General features: G+C 44.5%; 1 protein-coding gene across 3 annotated transcripts in view; it reads right to left on the bottom strand.

The window, feature by feature from the left end:
• LOC139546604 (dual specificity calcium/calmodulin-dependent 3',5'-cyclic nucleotide phosphodiesterase 1A-like) overlaps nt 1-23,757 on the bottom strand; it is a 64,734-nt gene that overhangs the window by 12,570 nt on the left and 28,407 nt on the right. For all 3 annotated transcript variants that reach the window (XM_071355166.1, XM_071355167.1, XM_071355168.1), the window contains 4 exons: nt 7,635-7,748; nt 5,668-5,850; nt 4,079-4,145; nt 3,516-3,632 (listed from right to left, as the gene is read on the bottom strand). In XM_071355166.1, the coding sequence (XP_071211267.1) occupies nt 3,516-3,632; nt 4,079-4,145; nt 5,668-5,850; nt 7,635-7,748 (481 nt within the window). The remainder of the gene's footprint in view (nt 1-3,515; nt 3,633-4,078; nt 4,146-5,667; nt 5,851-7,634; nt 7,749-23,757) is intronic.

Here is a 23,757-nt window from a genome sequence, read left to right as displayed (position 1 = left end):
AGCGTGGCGGCTGTGTTGTTACCTACCCTCACCCCCTGGGGGCAGCCCATCAGGAAGTCCAGGATCCAGTTGCAGAGGGAGGTGTTTAGTACCAGGGTTCTTAGCTTATTGATGAGCTTTGAGGGCACTATGGTGTTGAACGCTGAGCTGTAGTCAATGAATAGCATTCTCACATAGGTGTTCCTTTTGTCCAGGTGGGAAAGGGCAGTGTGGAGTGCAATAGAGAATGCATCACCTGTGGATCTGTTGGGGCGGTATGCAAATTGTGAAATGCTATCACACACACCAAATTATTTTCTCATTTTGTAGTGCAGGGAATTACATCCCCAGAGTTGACTTCATTAGAGAAAAGATAACTCCTGCACACTCCTGCGAGATATTACATCTGGCACATTGTTTATTGTCCAAATTGTCATGTGTGCCAGAGTTATCTTTTCTCCAATGAAGTTGGAGAGACCGAGAGAGACACGTGTGGGGGGCTTCATGTGTACTGTAGCTTATGTGTAAGCTTAACTCCTTTAGTTTAATCAGACTAAGAGCAGAGTAGGGCCCAGAACACCGCTCTTCCTAAATCAAAATATGAGCATCATGCGTCACACACGTTCACATTCACAATGAAAGAGCTGAGCTCCTCCGGATATTTGAGTGTCCATTTAAAGCCTAGCTGTCACATTGATTCTAGGAACAGTATGGCTGTGAATGACAAAACCCACACGTGACAAGGCCAGGGCCTTCCGACTGACTGTTGAGCGATAGCATGGAAGAATAACAAGTGATTGGATTTATATAGCACTTTTCTACCAACTGAGGTACTCAAAGCGCTTTACATAGTAGTCGGAACCACTTCATGCATCACCAATGTGTAGCACCAACCATTGGTGATGCATGGCGACCATTTTTGTGCCAGAACACTAATCAGACATCAGCTAGAGAGTGATATATGCCAATTAGGAAGGAGGGGGATGATTAGGGGCCATGTTGGGAATTTAGCCATGACATCAGGGTTAATACCCTTACTCTTGGGATTTTTAATGACCACACAGAGTCAGGACACCCGTTTAACGTCCCATCCGAATGATCGCATCCTACGCAGGGCAATGTCCCCTTCACTGCCATGGGACATTGGGACCTCCTAGCCCTCCAACACCATTTACATCTGGTCTCCCATCCAAGGACCGACCAGGACTAACCCTGCTCTGCTTCATAGGCAAGCCAGCAGTGGAATGCAGGGTGTTACGCAGCTGGCTCGTATACACAATCTTTGCAATTTGGTAGTACTTCAGCAGTTTTCCTCCTGTTATGTCAGTCACTGACAGTCAATCAATTAGCCCATGTCAGCTAACATTTTATAGATTGCTAGGTAAGTTAGTCTAGCCATGTCACGCCTACTCCCGTTTCGACGCTCAACGTCGCCAGTCTACTAACCACCGGTCCTGGCAATCATCATTACTCACACCTGCTCCCCATCGTTACGACACCTGGACCTCATCATCACCTTGATTACTTTCCCTTTCTTTAGCCCTCAGTAGCCTCAGTCATTAGGCAGTATAGGTTTTGTTCACATTCTGTATGCCTCTCCTGTTTTGTTTATCTTCAAGATTCTTATTATTAAACTCACCTTCTGGACATGCTTCCTGACTCCCAGCATATACATTACAAGCCAGCTATCTGAACACTGTACAGTAGTAATCATGTCCGAATTAGAATCAAATCAAATTTTATTGGTCACATACACGAGTTTAGCAGATGGTATTGCGAGTATAGTGAAATGCTTGTGTTTCTAGCTCCAACAGTGCAGTAATATGTAACAATTTCACAACAATACACACAAATCTAAAGCAAAGGAATGGAATTAAGAATATATAAATATTTGGACGAGCAATGTCAGAGAGGCATAGACTAAGATACAGTAGGATAGAATATAGTATAAACATGAGATGAGTAATGCAAAATATGTAAACGTTATTAAAGTGACCAGAGTTCCATTATTAAAGTGGCCAGTGATTTGAAAGTCTATGTATAAAGGGCAGCAGCCTCTAATGTGCTAGTGATGGCTATTTAACAGTCTGATGGCCTTGAGATAGAAGCTGTTTTTCAGTCTCTCTGTCCCAGCTTTGATGTACCTGTACTGACCTCGCCTTCTGGATGATAGGTTGAACAGGCAATGGCTCGGGTAGTTGGTGGGCTGGAGGGCAGGTAGTTTGCCCCCGGTGATGCGTTGGGCAGACTGCACCACCCTCTGGAGAGCCCTGCGGTTGCGGGCGGTGCAGTTGCCGTATCAGGCGGTGATACAGCCCGACAGGATGCTCTCAATTGTGCCTCAAAGTTTGTGAGGGTTTTAGGCGCCAAGCCAAATTTCTTCAGTCTCCTGAGATTGAAGAGGCGCTGTTGCGCCTTCTTCACCACACTGTCTTTGTGGGTGGGCCATTTCAGTTTATCAGTGATGTGTACGCAGAGGAACTTGAAGCTTTCCACCTTCTCCACTGTGATCCCGTAGTGAATAGGGGGGTGCTCCCTCTGCTGTTTCCTGAAGTCCATGATCAGCTCCTTTGTTTTGTTGATGTTGAGTGAGAGGTTATTTTCCTGACACCACACTCCCAGAGCCCTCACGTCCTTCCTGTAGGCTGTCTTGTCATTGTTGGTAATCAGGCCTATTACTGTTGTGTCGTCTGCAAACGTGACGATTGAGTTGACCGGGCACACAGGGCACATGCCTAGGAGCTCTGACCTCCAGGGGGCCCCATTGATTTTGTTAGACACTCCCACTCAGATATTACATGAACATGGCATAAATCATGGCAAAATGTGTGGAACGGCAAGGGATATAGCATTAAAACTGTAACATTTTCTCTCTATCCATGGCATAATTTGTTGAATCGTATAAAATTTGCAAAACACTTATGTTATGTCATGTTACGTAGTCTTAGCACCTTTTGTTCTAAATGTGTATCTAGAACCTAAAAAGGTTATTTGGCTGTCCCCATTGGAAGAACCCTTTTAGGTTCCCTTTCTACAGAGGGTTCTACATGGAACTCAAAAAGGGTTCTGCCTGGAACCAAAAATGGTTCTCCTATGGGGACCGCCGAAGAACCCTTTCGGAACCCTTTTTTCTAAGAGTGAATGTAGCCCTTCAAGTAAAGTGTAACCATATTATCATAGGATTAAAATATAATCCTGACATTCAGATCAAAGCACAGTAACTGTATGTGTTTGTGATAATCTCACCACTCATCTAACAGAGGACATGTAGAAACTCAGGTATAAAACCAGACAAAGAGATGAGGACAGAGAACAGAACAGAAACAGTGTGAGGTTGAGTGCATATGTCTTCCTCTGAGGTACCCAGACCAGAGGCCTGTGGTGTAGAACAGAGGACAGAGTAACACACACGCACACACACACACACAGAGGCTTAGGGTATAGAACAGGCTGAGGGGGTGATTAGGAAGAACACTTAGTCAATAAACAAACTCACACACCCTGATGTTAGAGTGAGAGACTGAATAGAGACTAACCCTGAAGCGGTTGATCAGGTCATATCGGGTGAGCAGTTCGTAGACCAGGAACTTTAATGCGTGTTCACTGCTGGCCTCGTGGAGCACAAACACATCAAAGGACCAGTTATCTACATCCTGTAAACAATAAGATGTCAGGGATGATGACAGCACAGAATTAAATAGAACACACATTGTGTTCTATAATAAAACACATATTGATTATCATCGCTATGAATGTCAGAATATGATGTTATGATAAAGTCTAAAATAGCTGTAAAATCGGGTACATCTTGTACAGATGTAATAAAGCCTTTATTCTGCAATGATTATGCATGATATGACAGTTTATCTATTTAATGTTTTAGGATGTCATCATTCCTATCTCAAAGTGTAGCTTGACTGATATCATCTTTCATTTCTCATAGGTCCAGTTTCCCAGACACAGATTAAGCAAGACAAGAGATTCCCCATTGAGCAAGATTTTTTTGTCCAGGACTAGGCTGAATCTGTATCTGGGAAACCAGTCCCTAGTGTATGATGTATACTAGTAATAGTAATACTATAGTAATAGTAATATGTACCTTCAAAGCAGCGATGGCAGCTGGAGGGTACGTCAATCCAGCCATGTTAGATGTCCGTCTGTACATCCTGAAGATAGGTACACAACCATTAGGTGGTTAGACAATAGAACTGCGATGCACCCAGCGGGCAAAACGGGTTGAAATAATGTTATGATGAACACTGCTTGTAATGATTTCATTTCAATGAGTTTTGCCCACTGGGGCAGCTCCTGTACATGTACTTTGTATACATAGAAAACTGTACACACAGACAACAAACCCCCTGCTGATGATTTCAATTGTATTCTTCCCATTATGGTATAAAAATGCTACAGTCACATAATGCCACAATGCCTCAGTTTTCAACGATTACCAGTAATGGGATCAACAGTAATTGAATTTTTAAAAAGATTAAAGGCTTTTGAGCAGGCATTCTTTGCAGATTACGAATATTTTGGCACTGGACAGAACCGAACCAAAGGCTGGATGTTGAAAGGGGTGAGGGGAGGGATGAGACAGGGCTGTTAAATAAGGCCAAAGAAAGACTGTATTTGGGCTTTGGCAACAACAACAAAGAAAGGTGTGACATGTCGGAAACCCAGCCAAGTTATCTCTGTTCTTTAAGTGGGCCTTGGTCAAGAGTAGTGCACTATATAGGGAATAGGTTGCAATTTGGGATGCATCCTACATCTAGTTTATAAAAGAGAAGGAGAATCTGCCAGGCTGGGCTTTGACTGTATTCTCTTCTCTCGTCTCCTCTGAGAGTGTTTTCAGTCATAGACCAGTTCATTTTTCTCAGGGGAATCTGGGCTGAAGAGACCATACTCTCTGACACAGACATATTGTATGTGTAAAGACAAAAAACAACAACTGTAAAGACAGATCTTACTATGGAATATGGACACACATTTTATAACTCAAATTCTAATGTTGTCCACAAAAGAAGAAACCATCCAAACCTGTTGTTTGACAAATTTGAATAATAAACTAAGCAATGTACATTCCAACTGTCGAACTGAGAATGCCTGCATTGTGGATTCCATTTTGGAATATTCATTTCAGGAGATACTGTAGCCTAGTAGTTGCCATGGAAATAAAAGTGAGACACAGGCCATAGCAACAGCTCTTGAGAAGACTTGAGACACATTGCTGAATATGATGTTTATGTATTCATGTTAGTGCCCACTGTAAGTAAAAATTCACTATTGACCATTTTTATTGACTGGCAGAATGACAATTAATACTATTAGACTACAAGCGAGGGAAGCGAATTGCTCAATACTATTTATGTATTCATGTTTGTGCACACTTACTGGAAGGTTTTTAAAAATAACAATTGTTCTAAGGCAGAATGACAGTTACGTGTTTATTTTAAGAGCAACATAAGAAGTAATTCATGGGAGCTTCTAACAAAAGTGTTAATGGTTTGATGGTATGTTTTTTTAACTTATCTGTACTTAAATGTATCTGCATACTTATCAATGTAGATAGCCTACTGTAATTCTTTGTTTATTTTCCCATATATCACAAGAGTACATCCTCCAGTACCTCTTGACGAAGAAGACTGTGGTTTGTTGTGTGTGCGTGCGTATCTGTGTATATGTTTGTACCTCTCTACAAAGATGCCAGCCTGCACGGCATGCACGATGCTCTTGAACCGTGGTTTCTCCTCGGGTCGTCTCCTGACAACGCCCATCTTCCTGGTGAAGGTCGAGGCCAGCCAATCCCGCACCTCCATTGGGACAGAGTCCGTCTGGATGTCACTGAGCTCATCCTCAGTGTCCAGAAGACGCCTGTGAGGGGGAGGGACAAGGGACAGTCAGACTACAGGTCACTCGGAACACACAAATGTAACAGTCCCATACTACCTGATATTCACCTGTTACATACCTGTAACCCACCTGTAACAGTGTCACATTCCCTGTCATTCACGTTTTACCCATAAGTAGTATAGCTTACATTTCCTGCAAAAGTATGCGAAATGTCACTTACACTAATAGCTAATACTGTAGCTAATTAAAGTGTAACTTGTTTCCATTGCTGACTGTGACGTGATGAGATGAGAGGCCAGGTCTTGTAAATGCCTGTTTACCTGTCCTGGTATGGAGCCCCTGAACCATCATCCTCACTATGTGATCCCCAGTAAATGTCATTCTGAAGGCTGAATGGACTTCTTAAGTGTTAACTGACAGGCTCTCTTTCCATTGCAATTTGTTTAGCTGAGGAAATAGCCTTGGTGAATTATTAACCGTAAAACAGATCCTCAGCTGTAATGAGAAAGAAAATGTGGCCAATGAAGGAAAAGAGAGGCAGATATTTTGAATGTTGTGATTTTAGAATGTCAACATTAGGTTAGATGCTAACGTAAGGAAATGAGGCTTACGGAATCACGATAAGGGTGCAGGACTTCCTTCTGCAAGTAATTATTCTGAAATTGTAAAACCGAGCTACCGTGAAAATAAATGATAATATATTATGATGATGGGAAATGCAATTACTACACAAATATGATTCAATCAAAGTCTGCATCCAAAATGGCACCTTATTATTGTTATAGTGCACAAAGCCCATGTGCACAGATGTAGGGTTCTACATTGAACCCCAAAAGGTTCTACCTGGAACCAAAAAGAGTTAATCTACAGGGACATCTGAAGAACCCTTTTAGGTTTTTCCTAAGAGTGTACATAGTAAATAAGGTGCCATTTGGGGGGGGGGAAGTGAGAGAGAGAGATGAGCTCTGCAATCAGACTACAGGCTATGCAACACCTGCTTATCACTGGAGAGCCCAACTGAGCTGACTCACTCTGCAGTCTGTATCAACAACTACAGCCACAACGACCCAGACTGAGAGGGATGTGTGGCTCAGTAAGACTTTAGTTTTATAGTCTCCTCATGGAGAGATGGAAAACTTCACACATGGAGTTTAAGAAGTAAAGTATGGAGTGCTCCTTTGAGTAATCGGACGGGAGACACCCAGAGAGAAGTGAGACATCTAGAGAGAAGTGAGACACCCAGAGAGAAGTGAGACACCCAGAGAGAAGTGAGACACCCAGAGAGAAGTGAGACATCCAGAGAGAAGTGAGACATCCAGTGAGAAGTGAGACATCCAGAGAGAAGTGAGACACCCAGAGAGAAGTGAGACACCCAGAGAGAAGTGAGACACCCAGAGAGAAGTGAGACATCTAGAGAGAAGTGAGACACCCAGAGAGAAGTGAGACACCCAGTGAGAAGTGAGACATCCAGAGAGAAGTGAGACACCCAGAGAGAAGTGAGACACCCAGAGAGAACTGAAGGACTTTGATCAGCAGACACAAAGACACAGTTTGCATAGAAAAAGTATATTTTCAAACTGTCTGAGCTAAGGCACCAAAACAGAGTAGTACTGCACTTGTGGTACTCTACTGGTTGTACAGCACTCGATCTGTCAAGGAATTTGATCATCAGAATAGGTTACTATCTATGAGTACCATATTTTATGTGAGTTGTATTTGTGCAGTTATTTCCCATACCTTTAACGGTGCAGAGTGCAAAATATTTGATGTAGTCATGGAATTGAATTCAGCTGAAATGCACTCACCTGGTTTCATCAATATAGACTGCCTCTAGAACAGAGGCTGCATACTCTATATTCTTCCTCAGGTCCACCACATTCACTTCTCCCTTGTCTAGCTGCTTCACCAGGCATCTCAATCTGCAAAGAGGAAGTTGGATTCAAATTTCATCTTCATATATGAGCTCATGAACACTGGATAATACATAGTACACGGAGAACAGTACTGTATGTCGATACAACTCAACAGTCTCTGAGCTGGTCTAGTCAAATCAAACGTTATTGGTTGCGTACACATATTTTGCAGGTGCAGCTAAATGCTTATGTTTTTAGCTCCAACAGTGCAGTAATACCTAACAATACACACAAATCCCCCCACAAATGCAATAAGAAGGAAAGAAATTCCACAAATGAACTTTTAACAAAGGCGCACCTGTAATTGAAATGCATTCCAGGTGATTACCTCATGAAGCTGGTTGAGAGAATGCCAAGAGTGTGCAAAGCTGTCATCAAGGCAAAGGGTGGCTACTTTGAAGATTCTAAAATATGTTTTGATTTGTTTAACACTTTTTTGTTTACTACATGATTCCATATATGTTATTTCATAGTTTTGATGCCTTCACTATTATTCTACAATGAAGAAAATAGTCAAAATAAAGTAAAACCTTTGAATGAGTAGGTGTGTCCAAACTTTTGACTGGTACTGTATATATTTCTTACATTTCTTTTTTTTTTGGGGGGGGGGGGGTGTATTGTTTTGCATTGTTAAGTATTGCTGCACTGTATATAATGGTGTGAAATAGACAGTATGGACAATACCATTTATAGAAAAGGTGTGTACAGCATTAGTTATATAGAGCACCACAGTATGAGGCATAATACCCATAAATCCTAGCAGTCAAACAGGGAAATGGTTCCATTCATTTTTCCCATAGGGGATTTTAGAATCACATAAAATAAGGGCTGTGTTTCATGTAGGCTTACCCTGGTGTGACCTTTCGATAATTGTGTAAATCTCTCTCGGACAAGGCGACTTTTATCAATTTATTCACCTGGATTTACCCCCCCACCCAAAATTAAATGCTAAAGTGGCTATCATAAAGAACTACAAATGCCATGATGATCTGGACAAGACTGCCGAATCGAGGCAAAGGTAAGAATCTCTGCATTAACTATCTAATGTTAGCTAAATGTAGTAATTAATAAATTGGCTTAAATGGACAATTCTGTGATCAGTCTTGTGCAAGTTTTAAACTGACACAAACTGTTAACAAAGGTGTCAGCTAGAGATGACATGCAGGAGTTTGCAGGGATTTGTAGTCTTGCATGATGTCTACTTTGACGCTAATTAGCATTTGCTAATTAGAGTTAATGGGGCTGAATAGAGAGTTAATGGGGCTGAATATATTGATAAAAGTCACCTTGTCGAAGAAAGATTCACAGTTATCAAAACGTCAGGCCAGGGTAAGCCTACATGAAACATAGCCCTAATTTTAAGTGTTCCTAAAATCTCCCATGGGAAAAATGCATGGTTAAAAACGATTGGAACAATTTCCCTGTTTTACCGCTAGGTTTTATCGGTATTATGACATCTCAACTGTGGGGCTCGAAAAAGAAAAAAAATGTTTAGCAGATGCTTTTATTCAAAGCACTCACAGATATATGTGCATACATTTTAAGTACGGGTGATCCCAGGAGTCGAACCCACAACTCTGGCGTTACAAGCACCATGCTCTACCAACTGAGCTACAAAGGACCAAGGGCCCTTTAGGATGAGCCTCGACTAGAACACAGTATATACATATGAAGTGGGTAAAACAGTATGTAAACATTATTCGTGTGTATGTGTGTGTGTGTGTGTGTGTTAGACATCCAGAGAAATAGCACCACTGAACTCCAACCGCCTGATCAACAAAGCCCAGAAAGTCAGTGAAGCCTTTGGTTTTGGTCTCATACAGATCTTTAAATATTTACCACGGGACTAGTGCATCATTAAAAACAACAGGGGATTGACACTGTGCCATGGCTCGCCTCGGTGGGCACACAGACTATCACCAAACACCAGACGCCCAACCGACCAACCAACCCTCAGCAAAATGACTTGGGATGTGTCCCAAAGGGCACCCTATTCCCCATATAGTGCACTACTTTTGACCAGAGGGCCTGTAGTGCACTATATAGGGGATAGGGGGTGCCAGTTGGGATGCAAACCTACTGTAAGATCCCTGCTGCAAGGCAAGACCATAAATGGAGCATCTGTTTTCAATCTGAGGTGTTATTATGTGAAAATCTGTAACAGAGGAGGATTCAGAAGTATTGAAGTGTTATTGACATATGGTTTTATATGAACACATAATCCTAAAACCCAAGCTGTCAAAACAACAGGATCAACTGACTGAAAGCCAGGATACAATACAGAAAACACACACACACACAATACAGTACGGAAAACAACCAACGCATCTGCATACAAAGTGAGCAGGGGAAAGCCATTTACGAAGTGAGCAGAATGTATGTAGTAGAGAGACTGATAAGCCTTGGACTTTATTGTGCCTTTACTGTGGGCTTGTTTGCCTTATCTAGTCATTTTTCTTCCTTCTCTCTAGTCTTTCCTTCTTCTGTCTTCAGAGGGGAAACACAGCAGGATACCGCTCTGCCAGTCAAGATGAGTGAGCCATGTGCCAAGTCTATACTATCACAGGCGGCAACTTAATTGAAGAGGACAGGCTCATAGAAATGGTTGGAATGGAGTAAATGGAATGGCATTGACATATCAAACACATGGTTTCCTAGTGCTGATACCATTCCATTCACTCCATTCCAACATTATTATGATCCGTCCTCCCCTCACCAGCCTCCTGTGTATTATATTGTGCTCAGTGTTAATTGAAACTCTGACTGACTACTATTGGCAAACTGCCACCCCCAGCATTAGCTTGTTCTGTAAGCTACAACAAGACAAACACCTAGGAGCGGCTCAAACATGGTGAACTCAGCCTACATTGACGTGACCGTAAATAGTGACACCTGTTGCACCTAATAGTGATCTGTAATATCAAAATATTTCAATACATGACTCTAATGAGGATGCAGAAAGTAAACATTTGCCTTGCATAATCAAGCTGAAGACAGCCATCTCTTCCACATTGTCAACTGCCTGTGATATTACATCTACTGTTGCATTTAGCCTGATATAGTATCTGGTGCACTTTGGATGAGAGTGAGATGCAGCCAGGGTGAGAGTTGGCAACAGTCCCTCAAAACAACTGTCTCTCCAACTCACTTATCACACATTCAGTAGCAACAGGTTTCCACAGACCAGGGTCTGATTTCAAAAAGTGTCTCAGAGTAGGAGTGCTAGGGCAGGTCCCCCCTGTCTATATAATCATATGTACTATGATCTAAAAGGCTAAACTGATCCTAGATCAGCACACCTACTCTGAAACTCTTTGTGAATATTGTCACAGACACAGCGTTTAGACTACAGTTTGAAACCACTGAAACCATGGGAATAGTTCATGTGTAGTGGGTGGGGGAATAACAACAGGGCTATTCCCCCACAGTGTTTCCAGCCGTAGGTTTATCAATCATATGACCTTTTCCTCTGTCACTCCCCACAGCACTGGCCTGATGTCTTCCATCTCACACACCCCGGATTAGACCAATCACACAGCAGATAAATATAAATAGTGGCCCTGATTGGTGGATCTATCTGGGTCACAATAACACAACCTTGTCTTTGGAAGCAAGCGAAAATTACTTTTTCATGTGATTTCAGTATGTTTCAGTATAGGTTAGCATATGATAAAAGATTCTGAATAAAGTGGCAGTATATTAATAGTTGAAACAGCCACAAAGGTAGCAGTATTGAGATATTTCTTAAGAAATAGAAAAAACATGGACTTTACAATGGTAAAGGGACTAAAGACAGGTCAAACATGTTACAACAAGTTCAGTTGTATAAGCACGTGCCATATCTTTCTCAACAACTGGGTTGCTTATCAGAGTTCACATGAGCTCTTGGAATCTTTGTTTGACATTTTGGTCAAGTAGAAAACCTAAGACATCTGGACAACTCTCAGATGATGTTGTACAGTACCAATGTTTTAAACACTCACATACAGATGTAGGATCTATATGTAGGAACTATTTTGTTGATGAGAATTTTCCTGTACAGCAGGAAATGCAAACTTGTAGTATATTCAAGGTTTAAAAAGGCTTCTAAAGTTTGTAATTTCCACTTTAAAATGTCAGACTTGATTTGCCCTAACATGTAAAATGTATCAACCCCTACAAAAAATGCCCATCAATTAAAATGCACATAATAATTCACATTTCCTGTTGCTGCATGATTATTTTCCTGCTGTAGCAAACTGGATCAAATTAAGATCCTACAGCTGCAGGATGCATCCCAAATTACACCCTATTCCCTACGCAGTGCACAACATTTGACCACAGTCCTATGGCACTGGTCAAAAGTAGTGCACTATATAGGGAATAGGGTTCCATTTGGTACACAACCATAGCCTTATCTTTGCTGTCCAGGACTTCAACTCAGAGCTCAATATAATGAGAAACTAACTCCATGTGTTGACATATATTATCCTCTTACTGTGACTATGAAATATTTTGAGTATATTCGTCATAGAACTATATAGACTACAGTACATACTGTAAGAGGACCCTTAGGGACCTGTGTGAGGTTTTTAAAGAATGAAAATGAATAAAGTTAACAATTTGCCAGGGTCAGATTAAAATAGGCTTTATGTGAAACTGTATCGCCTTCAGGAACTTCTTTCTGAGCTGGGCCTCCAAGAAGTACAAACAAAGACATAGGGGGATGTCTGATTTTAGCTGCATCCAACGGGACATGTCAGACCTACAAGAGAGCATTTTCCCATGAGTTAACTGTGTCCTCCTCCTTGGAAGGGGCTGATGCCGTCACCAGGGCCCAGACTGGGGCCCCAGAGGGCACAGTGACAGGGCTGAAATAGAGCTGGGGCACCCTGCCCTGCTCCTCTCTGCCGCCTGCTCTGCCAACCTCTCAGACAGACTGATCCACCATTCCTCACCCCTGAAGATGGCACCCACAGGACTACTTTATGACCCGATAACGACCCATTTCCAAGAAACAGCGGTGGATGATTGCTACTACATTTCATGTATGAAAAAAGAAAAAGTCCAGAAAAAGTCCAGACTCTCTGCAGTATGTTGTCTGACTGTGAACTAGACTGGTTTTGTGCATCATTTATTTCAACAAATAAACAGATCTGTACCCTGGTGGTGCCCCAGGAACACAGAGGCTAAACGAGAATGCTTTTCATGTTGCTAAGAAATCCAAATGGCACCCTATTCCCTATTTTAGTGCATTACTTTATGGGGTCGTTTGGGATACTGTCACTGTGTTTGGGTGGTTGTCTTTAATGGCTCCTCCATAAACTAATTCCCATGCTTTCAGATTGTCAACAACATGGACTCACAGAGGGGATCTATTGATGGCAATAAAAATAACATCCCTGTATGATACAGGCTATTACCAAAACTGAAATTTTGTCAATGTGTAATTTAATGTGTTGATCCATGAAATCAAAACGACCTACAGTACATTATACTTTGGAATGTTTTTGCTGTACAATTATTTTATTTTAAATAACACTTTGTATGGGAAACAAACCAAACTCCGATGTAAGCTGGTGAGTTTTACAACCGGCTTACCATTCAAGGCTCCATCATTCTGACAAGTGAGTGGTTCCAGCGCTCTTGGTGGCTTTCCAATTCAGATGCTCAAGCTTTTAAAACGGTCATTCACTGGCCTATAAACACACTTGGTGAGGACAGGGCCTTGTTGTGTTATGTTAACACTGGTCTGAGCCTGGGCCTACTTTCTGCTTTCTACAGACCTGCAGGCCTCCTAACTGACACTGGGTCTCTCCAACTCAAACATGTTCACAGAACCTCTGGTAAAGCCTTGCCGACAAAAGAAATCTGGTGTTGGTGTCAGGACCCGGTGCGAGAAACAGTCACTAAATCGGCAGAACCCAGAAGATGAGGCAGACACAGCAGTACTAGAGATGGTGGTTTAATAAAAAATAGATATCTTCCAAAATACAAAGAAAATCCACAAAGTGGTAAAAACAGCAAGGGAAAAACAAACCTCAAAAGACTAATCCAAAATACAAAAGAACAAAACCCGCAAACCTCTGGAAAATCCAACAAGAGAAAAATATATGTTCACAACAAGGCTTGGGCTGGGGCTGGGTGCTAACATACAAACACTGAGCAAGGAACTGAGGAACACACAGGGATTAAATACTAACAAGGGAACGACATACAGGTGCAAACAATAATTAGAGCAAGGGAAAAACAAAAGGTACAAAAAAGGTGCAATGGGGACATCTAGTGACAAAAAAACAGAACAGTCCTGGCCAAAACCTGACAGAATCCCCCTCCTAGGAACGGCTCCTGACGTTCCTACCAGCCTTCTCAGGGTGGAGGGCCCTGAACTGACGAATGAGGTCAGGGTCCAGTATGTCCTTGGCAGGAACCCAGGAGCGCTCCTCGGGACCGTAGCCTTCCCAGTCCACCAGATACTGCCAGGACCGCTGCACCCGGCGGGAGTCCAGTATCCGGTGGACGGTATAAGCCGACTGGCCTCCGATGACACGGGGCGGAGGGGGAGGTCTGCCTGCCGGAATAAGGGGAGAAAAAACAACAGGTTTTAATAAAGAAATGTGAAATGTGGGATTGATTTTAAGGGATCTGGGTAAGTGCAGGCGAAAAGTAACGGGATTGACTCTCCTGGCAATCTTAAAGGGTCCGATGAATCTCTGGGACAGCTTGCGAGACTCCACCCGTAGCGGTAAGTTTTTTGTTGAGAGCCATACTCTCTGGCCGGGGTACAGGGTAGGACCGGGACGGCGACGTCTGTTGGCTTGTCGTTGGTACTGCTGTGAGGAACGCAGAAGATTAAGACGGGCCTTCTTCCACGTAAGCCGACAGCGTCTGATGAACCTCGAGGCTGAAGGCACTCTGACTTCTGCCTCCTGGTCCGGGAACAATAGAGGAGCATAGCCAAACTGACACTCGTGCGGGGATATACCAGTGGAGGAGGAGCACAAGGTGTTGTGCGCGTACTCAGCCCAAACAATGAAGGATGACCATGTGGATGGGTTGTTGGAAACCATACATCTGAGGGTGGTTTCCAGCTCCTGATTCATCCTCTCAGTTTGGCCGTTGGACTCCGGATGGTACCCTGAAGATAAACTGGCCGTGGCCCCTATGAGTTGGCAGAAGGCCTTCCAAAACCTTGAGGCGAACTGGGGACCTCTGTCGGAAACCATATCTTGCGGGATGCCAAAGACTCGGAACACATGGTTAATCACCAACTCAGCTGTTTCCTTGGCAGAAGGTAATTTGGTCAAGGGAACAAACCTGGCCGCCTTAGAAAACCTGTCGATGATGACTAGGATCGTAGTATTACCATGGGACGGAGGAAGGCCAGTAATAAAGTCCAGCGAGATATGGGACCAGGGTCGGTGGGGAATAGATAAAGGGTGAAGGAGTCCTTGAGGGCGGAGGTGAGAAGATTTGCCCTGGCAGCACACGGAACAGGCCTTGACGAAAGTGGCAACGTCTTCTTTTATGGTGGGCCACCAGAACTTACGCTGGATGAACTCCAAGGTGCGACCTACGCCCGGGTGACAGGTGAGGCGAGAGGAGTGCCCCCACAGAAGGACTTGGGACCTTGCTGCCTTGGGAACAAACAACCGATTAGCAGGACCTCCTCCAGGGCCCGGTTCGATGGCTTGAGCTTGTTTCACGGTATCCTCCACTTGCCACGAGATCGGAGCCACGATCTTAGCGGCAGGAAGAACAGTCATGTCAGTATCTTCTCGAAGGGCAGGAGAGTAGACTCGTGACAAGGCATCCGGTTTGAGATTCTTCGACCCGGGTCTATAGGTGAGAATGAACTGGAATCGGCTGAAGAAAAGAGACCATCGAGCTTGTCTGGAGTTCAACCGCTTCGCCTGCTGGATATACTCCAGATTTTTGTGGTCCGTAAGCACTTGAAACGGTTGAGAAGCCCCCTCGAGCCAGTGTCTCCATTCCTTCAATGCCATCTTAACCGCTAGGAGTTCACGATCCCCCACATCGTAATTCCTCTCGGCCGGGGTAAGCCGGTGAGAGAAGAAGGCGCAAGGATGAAGCCTCTTGTCTTCACCCCTCTGAGACAGGACAGCTCCAACACCAACCTCTGATGCGTCTACCTCCACCACAAAAGGTTCATCCGCCGTCGGTAGTGTCAGGATGGGAGCAGAGAGGATGCGCTGCTTGAGTCCTTGGAAGGCCGTCTCAGCTTCTCTTCCCCACAGAAACCTTGTGTTGCCACCCTTGGTTAAAGCTGAGAGAGGGGCTGCCACCGAGCTGAAGTTCTTGATGAACTTGCGGTAGAAGTTAGTGAAGCCCAGGAAACGCTGAACTTCCTTAACGGACTTGGGGGTGGGCCAATCTGCTACCGCCCCTACCTTCTTGGGGTCCATCTGGACTCGACCGGGTTCCACTACAAATCCCAGGAACTGTACTCGAGAGGAATGGAATTCACACTTTTCCGGCTTAACGTACAAATGGCTGTCTAGGAGGCGTTTGAGCACTTGTCTGACATGCTTAGTGTGTTCTTGAAGGGAGCTCGAAAAGATGAGGATGTCATCCAAGTAAACAAACACGAAAATGTTAAGCATATCCCTAAGCACATCGTTTATGAGCACTTGGAACACAGCCGGGGCGTTGGTCAGGCCGAAGGGCATCACCAAGTATTCGTAGTGACCAGTAGGCGTGTTGAAAGCGGTCTTCCACTCGTCACCGGGTTTGATCCGCACAAGATGGTATGCGTTCCGCAGGTCAAGCTTAGTGAAGACCACTGCTTCCTGGAGCAGCTCAAAGGCTGTGGCCATAAGGGGTAGCGGGTAGCGGTTACGGACGGTTATGGCATTAAGTCCCCGGTAGTCGATGCAAGGACGTAATCCCCCGTCTTTTTTGGCCACAAAGAAAAACCCTGCTCCCGCCGGCGAGGTGGATGGACGCATGAGGCCTGCTGCCAGAGCGTCCTTGATGTAGGTATCCATAGCAGCTCGTTCGGGAGGAGATAGGGAAAAGATCCGACCCCTGGGGGGGCAGGTGCCCGGAAACAGGTCGATGGGGCAATCGTAAGGTCTATGAGGTGGTAGTTTGGTGGCCCTCTGTTTGCTAAATACCGGTTTGAGGTCATGGTAACACTCGGGAACTCGGGACAGGTCGATGGATTCTAGAGACTCGGGAGGGGAACTCGGGGAACTTGGGAAGATACAAGTGGCTTGGCACGTAGGACCCCACTGCTTGATAGTGCCCACAGACCAGTCGATGTGAGGGTTATGGCTGTGAAGCCAGGGGTATCCAAGGACGAGAGGGAACTCGGAACACGAGGTCAGATGAAAGTTCATCACTTCCTGGTGTTGGGAAACTGAAAGACGCAAGGGGGTAGTGACACGAGTGACAAGTCCAGATCCCAAAGGGCTTCCATCCAACGTAGTAACCCTTATGGGGTCACTTAGAGGTTCAGAGGGAACGCCATTCTCCTTCGCCCAGACACCATCCATGAAGTTACCTGCGGCTCCAGAGTCTACCAAGGCTTGAAGGGGAAGCTCGTGGTTGTCCCAGGAAAGGGTAACTGGAATGAGCAGGCGGGAGTTGGATGGATGAGAGGAGGTTATGTTTCCCGTTACCGTCCTCCCAGGCCTGCACGGGAGAGTGCGTTTTCCCTGGAGCCCGGGACACGTGGAGAGGAAATGGCCCGGTTTGCCGCAATATAGACAGCATCGCTCCCTCATCCGGCGGTCTCTCTCAGCCTGGGAGATGCGTCCAACCTGCATGGGTTCCGGTGGAGTCAGCGGGGATAAAGGTGGAGACTCGGAGCTGGGACCGATAGGAGCTAGGGTGAGAGATCTACGGTTGAACTCTCTCTCTCTCAGACGCTGGTCTATGCGTGAAGCCAACTTGATCAGGGACTCGAGGTTGTCCGGTGGTTCCCGAGTGACCAGTTCATCTTGGATGGTGTCGGAAAGACCCTTCAAAAAGCACACTGTGAGCGCCTCGTCATTCCAGCCACTCGCTGCTGCCACCGTGCGGAACTGGATGGCATAGTCCGTCACGCTGCGCCGACCTTGGCGGAGAGTCAGGAGCTGTTTGGCTGAGTCAGGACCGCTGGTAGGACCTTGAAACACTCGCTTGAATTCTTCAGCAAAGGTAGAGTAGCTGGCACAGCAGGGACTTTGGGCATCCCACACAGCAGTAGCCCAGGCTAGGGCTTTTTCCGACAGCAGGGTGATGATATATGCTATCTTGGACCGGTCGGTGGGAAATGACGAGGGTTGCAGCTCGAAGGAGAGAGAACATTGGGTGAAAAACCCCTTACAACCACTCGGATCACCTGAGAACCGTTGGGGAGGCGGCAGACGAGGTTCAGCCAGGGGGTTAACTGCCACGGGCACTTGAATCTGATGAACTGGAGCAGAAGCGGTTGCAGGAGAAAGTTGATCAGAAATCTGCTTTATGGAAGTCATCATCTCCGACAGAAGTTGAGAATGTCCAGCCATTAAGGCCTCTTGCTGAACCAGAGCAGCTTCGTGACGTTGGACAGTCCCCTCGTGGTGGGACAGCATGGGAAAAAAGTCCTGGGTACTGGCTGCCTCTGGGTTCATTTTAATGGCTCAGTGTTTCTGTCAGGACCCGGTGCGAGAAACAGTCACTAAATCGGCAGAACCCAGAAGATGAGGCAGACACAGCAGTACTAGAGATGGTGGTTTAATAAAAAATAGATATCTTCCAAAATACAAAGAAAATCCACAAAGTGGTAAAAACAGCAAGGGAAAAACAAACCTCAAAAGACTAATCCAAAATACAAAAGAACAAAACCAGAGAACCTCTGGAAAATCCAACAAGAGAAAAATATATGTTCACAACAAGGCTTGGGCTGGGGCTGGGTGCTAACATACAAACACTGAGCAAGGAACTGAGGAACACACAGGGATTAAATACTAACAAGGGAACGACATACAGGTGCAAACAATAATTAGAGCAAGGGAAAAACAAAAGGTACAAAAAAGGTGCAATGGGGACATCTAGTGACAAAAAACCAGAACAGTCCTGGCCAAAACCTGACAGTTGGTAGTGGTATGTTTGACAGCTCTATAGATTTCAGTATAGGGACAGACAGACTCTCTAACTGAAACAGGGACTGTTCAACTCAAACATGTTCACAGGAACGGGGTTTAAAACAAGCCGACAAAAAGCAATTTACATCCGATGTATGTTGCAGACATATGTTGCAGACCCTAACCATAACCCTTACCATTAACCTGTCTCTAACCCTATCCACGCTATGTGACATATAGGCTAACTAGTATGTTATGATAAGTAATATGTCAGTTTGAGGATAATGGTTTATTTCATGTGTAAAAAAAAAAGTTAAAGGAAATTAATTGTCACATACACCAGATAGCTGCAGTGAAATGTGTTGTTTTACAGGGTTAGCCATAGTAGTACAGCATCCCTGGAGTAAATTAGGGTTAAGTGCCTTGCTCAAGGTCACACCGACAATATTTTCACCTTGTTGGCTACTTTGGCAACTAAAAGACTGAATTACAGTAACACATAGGCTACACATACAATAAACACATTTAAGTTAATAAATTGAACAATATCAAAAAGTATGGGGGTTAAGGCAGGAGAATGGAGGCAGGAGAATGGAGGCAGGAGAATGGAGAATGGAGGCAGGAGAATGGAGGCAGGAGAATGGAGGCAGGAGAATGGAGGTAGAACGGTCAGAGGCGATGGAGGGAGGAGGGAGCATCTATTATGTGACATATAGCTAGAATAGTTAAATGTCACTATTTTGACATTCTAATGAGACCAGGCAGTTATAACTAAACAAAAAGGTATTTTCTCTGGCTTGCCACATTTTTCATAACTTCATTTTAGATAATATAACCCATATAACACGCTTCTGGTTTATTCTGAATTGTAAACTGGCCTCTTGGGTGGTCCCTAAATGGATCTCACGTCTGTTCTATTCCTAGTTTGGCACAACAGACAGAGACAAAGTCCTACACTCTGACCATTATCTCTGTTGGACATCTCATCCTACAAGTCAACAGAGATTTCAGTTTCTCACAGGGCCAACAGAGGTTCCATAGTCTCACCATCCCTGGTTCCACCTCTGGTGTATGGTGACATCTTAGTTCAGTCGGTGTGACTAGAGGGTAATTACACCAGTCTCCTGGGTGATACATGATAAATCAGACTCCCTCATCTCTCTGTTATCATCCTGTTCTCCCCCTCCCTCCCTCCCCCTCCTCCCTCCAGCCCTCCCTCACCTCTGTGTTATCAACCTCCTGTTCTGTTTTGTTCTATATGTAATGGGAGGGCTAAGACTCCATAAACTCTCATTACATGAAGGATAACCTACTGCAAAGTACACTGTAAATCCTGGCACGTCAAACACCCACACACACAAACAGCAGTTCCCCATAATCCCATTATAGCAGATGACTATTCTGAGGGGTGCTGGCTGTACTGTAAGTCGAAGAGCAGGCCATGGGGTCAGTGGTTTCAGAGTTGACACACACACACACACGGCCATATGAAAAACAGATAATGCTCTCTCTGGGGAAAGTCAGAGGCCTCTCTCTCTCGGCTCAAAACCCTCTGTAGTCATCTTTGATGGAGATGGAGAGAGGTCATTTAACTGTTTGCTAGACGTTTTCCTGACAGCTGAGGTGAATTATATCATAACACCAGACCCACACACACACACACACACACACACACACACACACACACACACACACACACACACACACACACACACACACACACACACACACACACACACACACACACACACACACACACACACACACACACACACACACCAGACAGATCTCCTAACTGTGATGGTCAGACTGTAGCCATTTGCGATGGACAGGGAAGTACATTTATGTAGATCATATTTGGCTCGCAATTCCACAGCCACAGCCGAGACTCACAAGAAGTTACAGCTGGCTGCAGAAGTAGGTCAGAAGTTGGCGTTGTTATATACTTTGGTACTTTATTTCCAACCCAGATGATACACAAGGCCTGACGACAAGGGGAAACCAGACAGCTGTTTTCTGTTATACAATAGCAGAGCAAAATGTGCTTCATGTGTGCTAGGTTTAGTACAGGCATAAACCATGATCATCTCAAGTGGAGCCTGAACTGAACTTTTCTAACCACAGAGGGGAAACTATTCGCTCTTCGTCTTTCAAATCTCCAAAGAATGATATCAGTCTCAGCTCTGTCCCTGGCTAAATTAAGGAACTAATAACAAACTTAATTCAATAAAATTATCAATGTTGTTTTACAGTTTTGCAGCAAAGGGTGATTTGAAGACCTGCCAAAAAAAATACTCTATTGTTTTCCCTAATTTTGTGAATTGTGCTGAGAAAATAGTTGTAATATGATCTTGGTCAAGCTTATCTACCTTGGTGTTTGAGATAGTGTCGATCTCCTGGACTGTTTTCTGTAGCTCTGAACCCTACACCCCTTTAGTCCCAGGATGCAGTCACAAATGGTCACCGCTTTTTGGTGTGTGTGTGTGTGTGTGTGTGTGTGTGTGTGTGTGTGTGTGTGTGTGTGTGTGTGTGTGTGTGTGTGTGTGTGTGTGTGTGTGTGTGTGTGTGTGTGTGTGTGTGTGTGTGTGTGTGTGTGTGTGTGTATATATCCTGACCAACATGTTTGTTTGGTCCCTCTCGTCTCACAGTAAACATCATGTTATTTATTCATCTGGGTCGCGTCCCAAATGGCACCCTACTCCCTTTATAGTGCACTACTTTTATGGTCTCTGGTCAAAGTTAGTGCATTATATAGGGAATAGGGTGCCATTTGGGATACACATATTCAGCCATGATGATCCAGTACAGATGTCATGTTGCCCCTCTAGTCCCTCTACTCTTTCTGTCTATCCACTGGGAATTGAAGTGCAGCCTGGGATGTCAGTTGTTATACTGTACTATACTCACTTGGCAGAAATCTCAGAGATCAATTGGTAAACTCTGATTTACCACACCAAAATACCACCACACAAGGTCTATTTGCGCCTCTACCGGATGGAAACTACAAGTGTAATGGCTGTGCTCAATGCAAAGGCACTTACAAATGTAGATCCTTCAAACACCCTCAAACAGGGAAACAGATCCAAATCAAAAGGTGTTATCATGTGCTCCACTAAGGCAGTTATTTATCTTATAACTAACTTGTCCTTGTGGTAAAAAGTATGTGGGTAAAACGAAGCGCGAATTAAAAGTAAGGATCTCTGAGCATCGTAGCACCATCAGGTGCAATAACCCGACATACCCAGTTGTGGTCCACTTTTTGGAAGCAAACCACTCTATTTTGTCCCTTCGCTATTTCGGCATCGTCTAGGAGAGGGGGTGACCATGACAATTTATTGTTAAAACGAGAGGCTGCCTGGATCTTTAATTTACAGACCCTTGCTCACTTCAGTCTCAACGTAGACTTTGATCTGAAGCCATTCTTGTGATTATTGTGCTTTCCCTATTCATTGTAAATGTTTATAGGCCTATGTAGCCAAATTGTATCTATGATCGTAGGTTATCCATTCATGCTTTTTATATGTTCTATTTATATCTGTAAATCAAGCCACTCCCAGCCATGATTACAGACACCTGTGTGTCCTTTCAAAGTATATAAACTAGTGACCCGCAGTGTTTGTCATTATACCCTGATGAAAACAGCTTGTCTGTCGAAACATTGGTTATTCAATTATTGTATCTGAGCTCCTAGAGTCTGTGCCTCTCCTTTTCTTTTTCAGTTGTAATACTGTAAACATAAGATAGTGTGCCTCATTTCCAGTCCAGAGACATGGCTTGATTCAAAGAGAGAGTGTGTGTGTGTGAACATGTGTGCGTGTGTGTGTGTGTGTGTGTGTGTGTGTGTGTGTGTGTGTGTGTGTGTGTGTGTGTGTGTGTGTGTGTGTGTGTGTGTGTGTGTGTGTGTGTGTGTGTGTGTGTGTGTGTGTGTGTGTGTGTGTGTGTGTGTGTGTGTGTGTGTGTGTGTATATGTGTATATGTGTGTGTGCATGTGTGTATCAGTCAGAAAACAAGTCTTCCCATGCAGACAGTCTTCCCAGCAGTATCAAAGCCTGGAAAGGTTTCGGGGGGCTAGCGGAGGATTAGGGCACCATAGGTTGACTAAGGAACATGACAACCCCACAAGACCCCACAGGACTCCATGAGACCCACAAGACCCCACAGGACTAGACCCACAAGACCCCACAGGACCCCACAGGACTCCAGGGGACCCCATGGGACCCCAGTACTCCACAAGACCCCACAGCAACCCACAGGCCCCACAAAACTTAAGGAAAAGAGTCCCCCTCCATCTTATGGGGTCACTAGTTCAGTATGGGCTCAGGACTCAACAATCCAAGAAACATAAGCGACAACACCACCCAGATACACTTTCATTATGACCATGACGTAGAAGTATTTGGGAAATTACTGATGTTCTCAAACTAGGACTGGACACCCCCACAGGACCCTGCTGGACCGCCCGCAGTAGATCAAGGAGAAGAAGAAACATCAAAACTATACCACTCAGATTACAGTCTATATTCATTTCCATGGTGGAATCTATTCATAGAGGTGACTTGGGAAATGACAGCTTTTTCCAAACCCAGTCCTGACTGACAGAGCAGAGGCATCCATCCTGAACAATGTGACAACGCCTCCCCTCATAGTCCAGAGAAACACGTGCTTTCATTTTGTCAGACTATGTCAGACTCAGCGCAGATTAATTCTGAACAATGTGAGAACACTTCCTACCCCTGAGAAACAAGTGCTTTAAAACATCTTTAAAACAGCAGTTCATGAAGCGAAGTAGCTGCTAAATATTGATGTGCCCTGACTAACTCTGTAAGAGCAGAGCAGAGAGAGGGACCTGTTACACAGCTGCATTTCTTTACCAGCCCTCTCTCCTTCCCTCCCTCCTTTCCTCCCTCCCTCCCTCCCTCCTGTTTTACATGCTAAGAAGCTATTAGCAACCTGCGTCTAATAAC

Source organism: Salvelinus alpinus, chromosome 20 (genome assembly GCF_045679555.1).
Source record: "Salvelinus alpinus chromosome 20, SLU_Salpinus.1, whole genome shotgun sequence".
In the NCBI taxonomy this organism is placed as follows: Eukaryota; Metazoa; Chordata; class Actinopteri; order Salmoniformes; family Salmonidae; genus Salvelinus; species Salvelinus alpinus.
The sequence above is the reverse complement of the archived record's forward strand: the minus strand, read 5'-3'. Positions and strand labels throughout refer to the sequence as shown.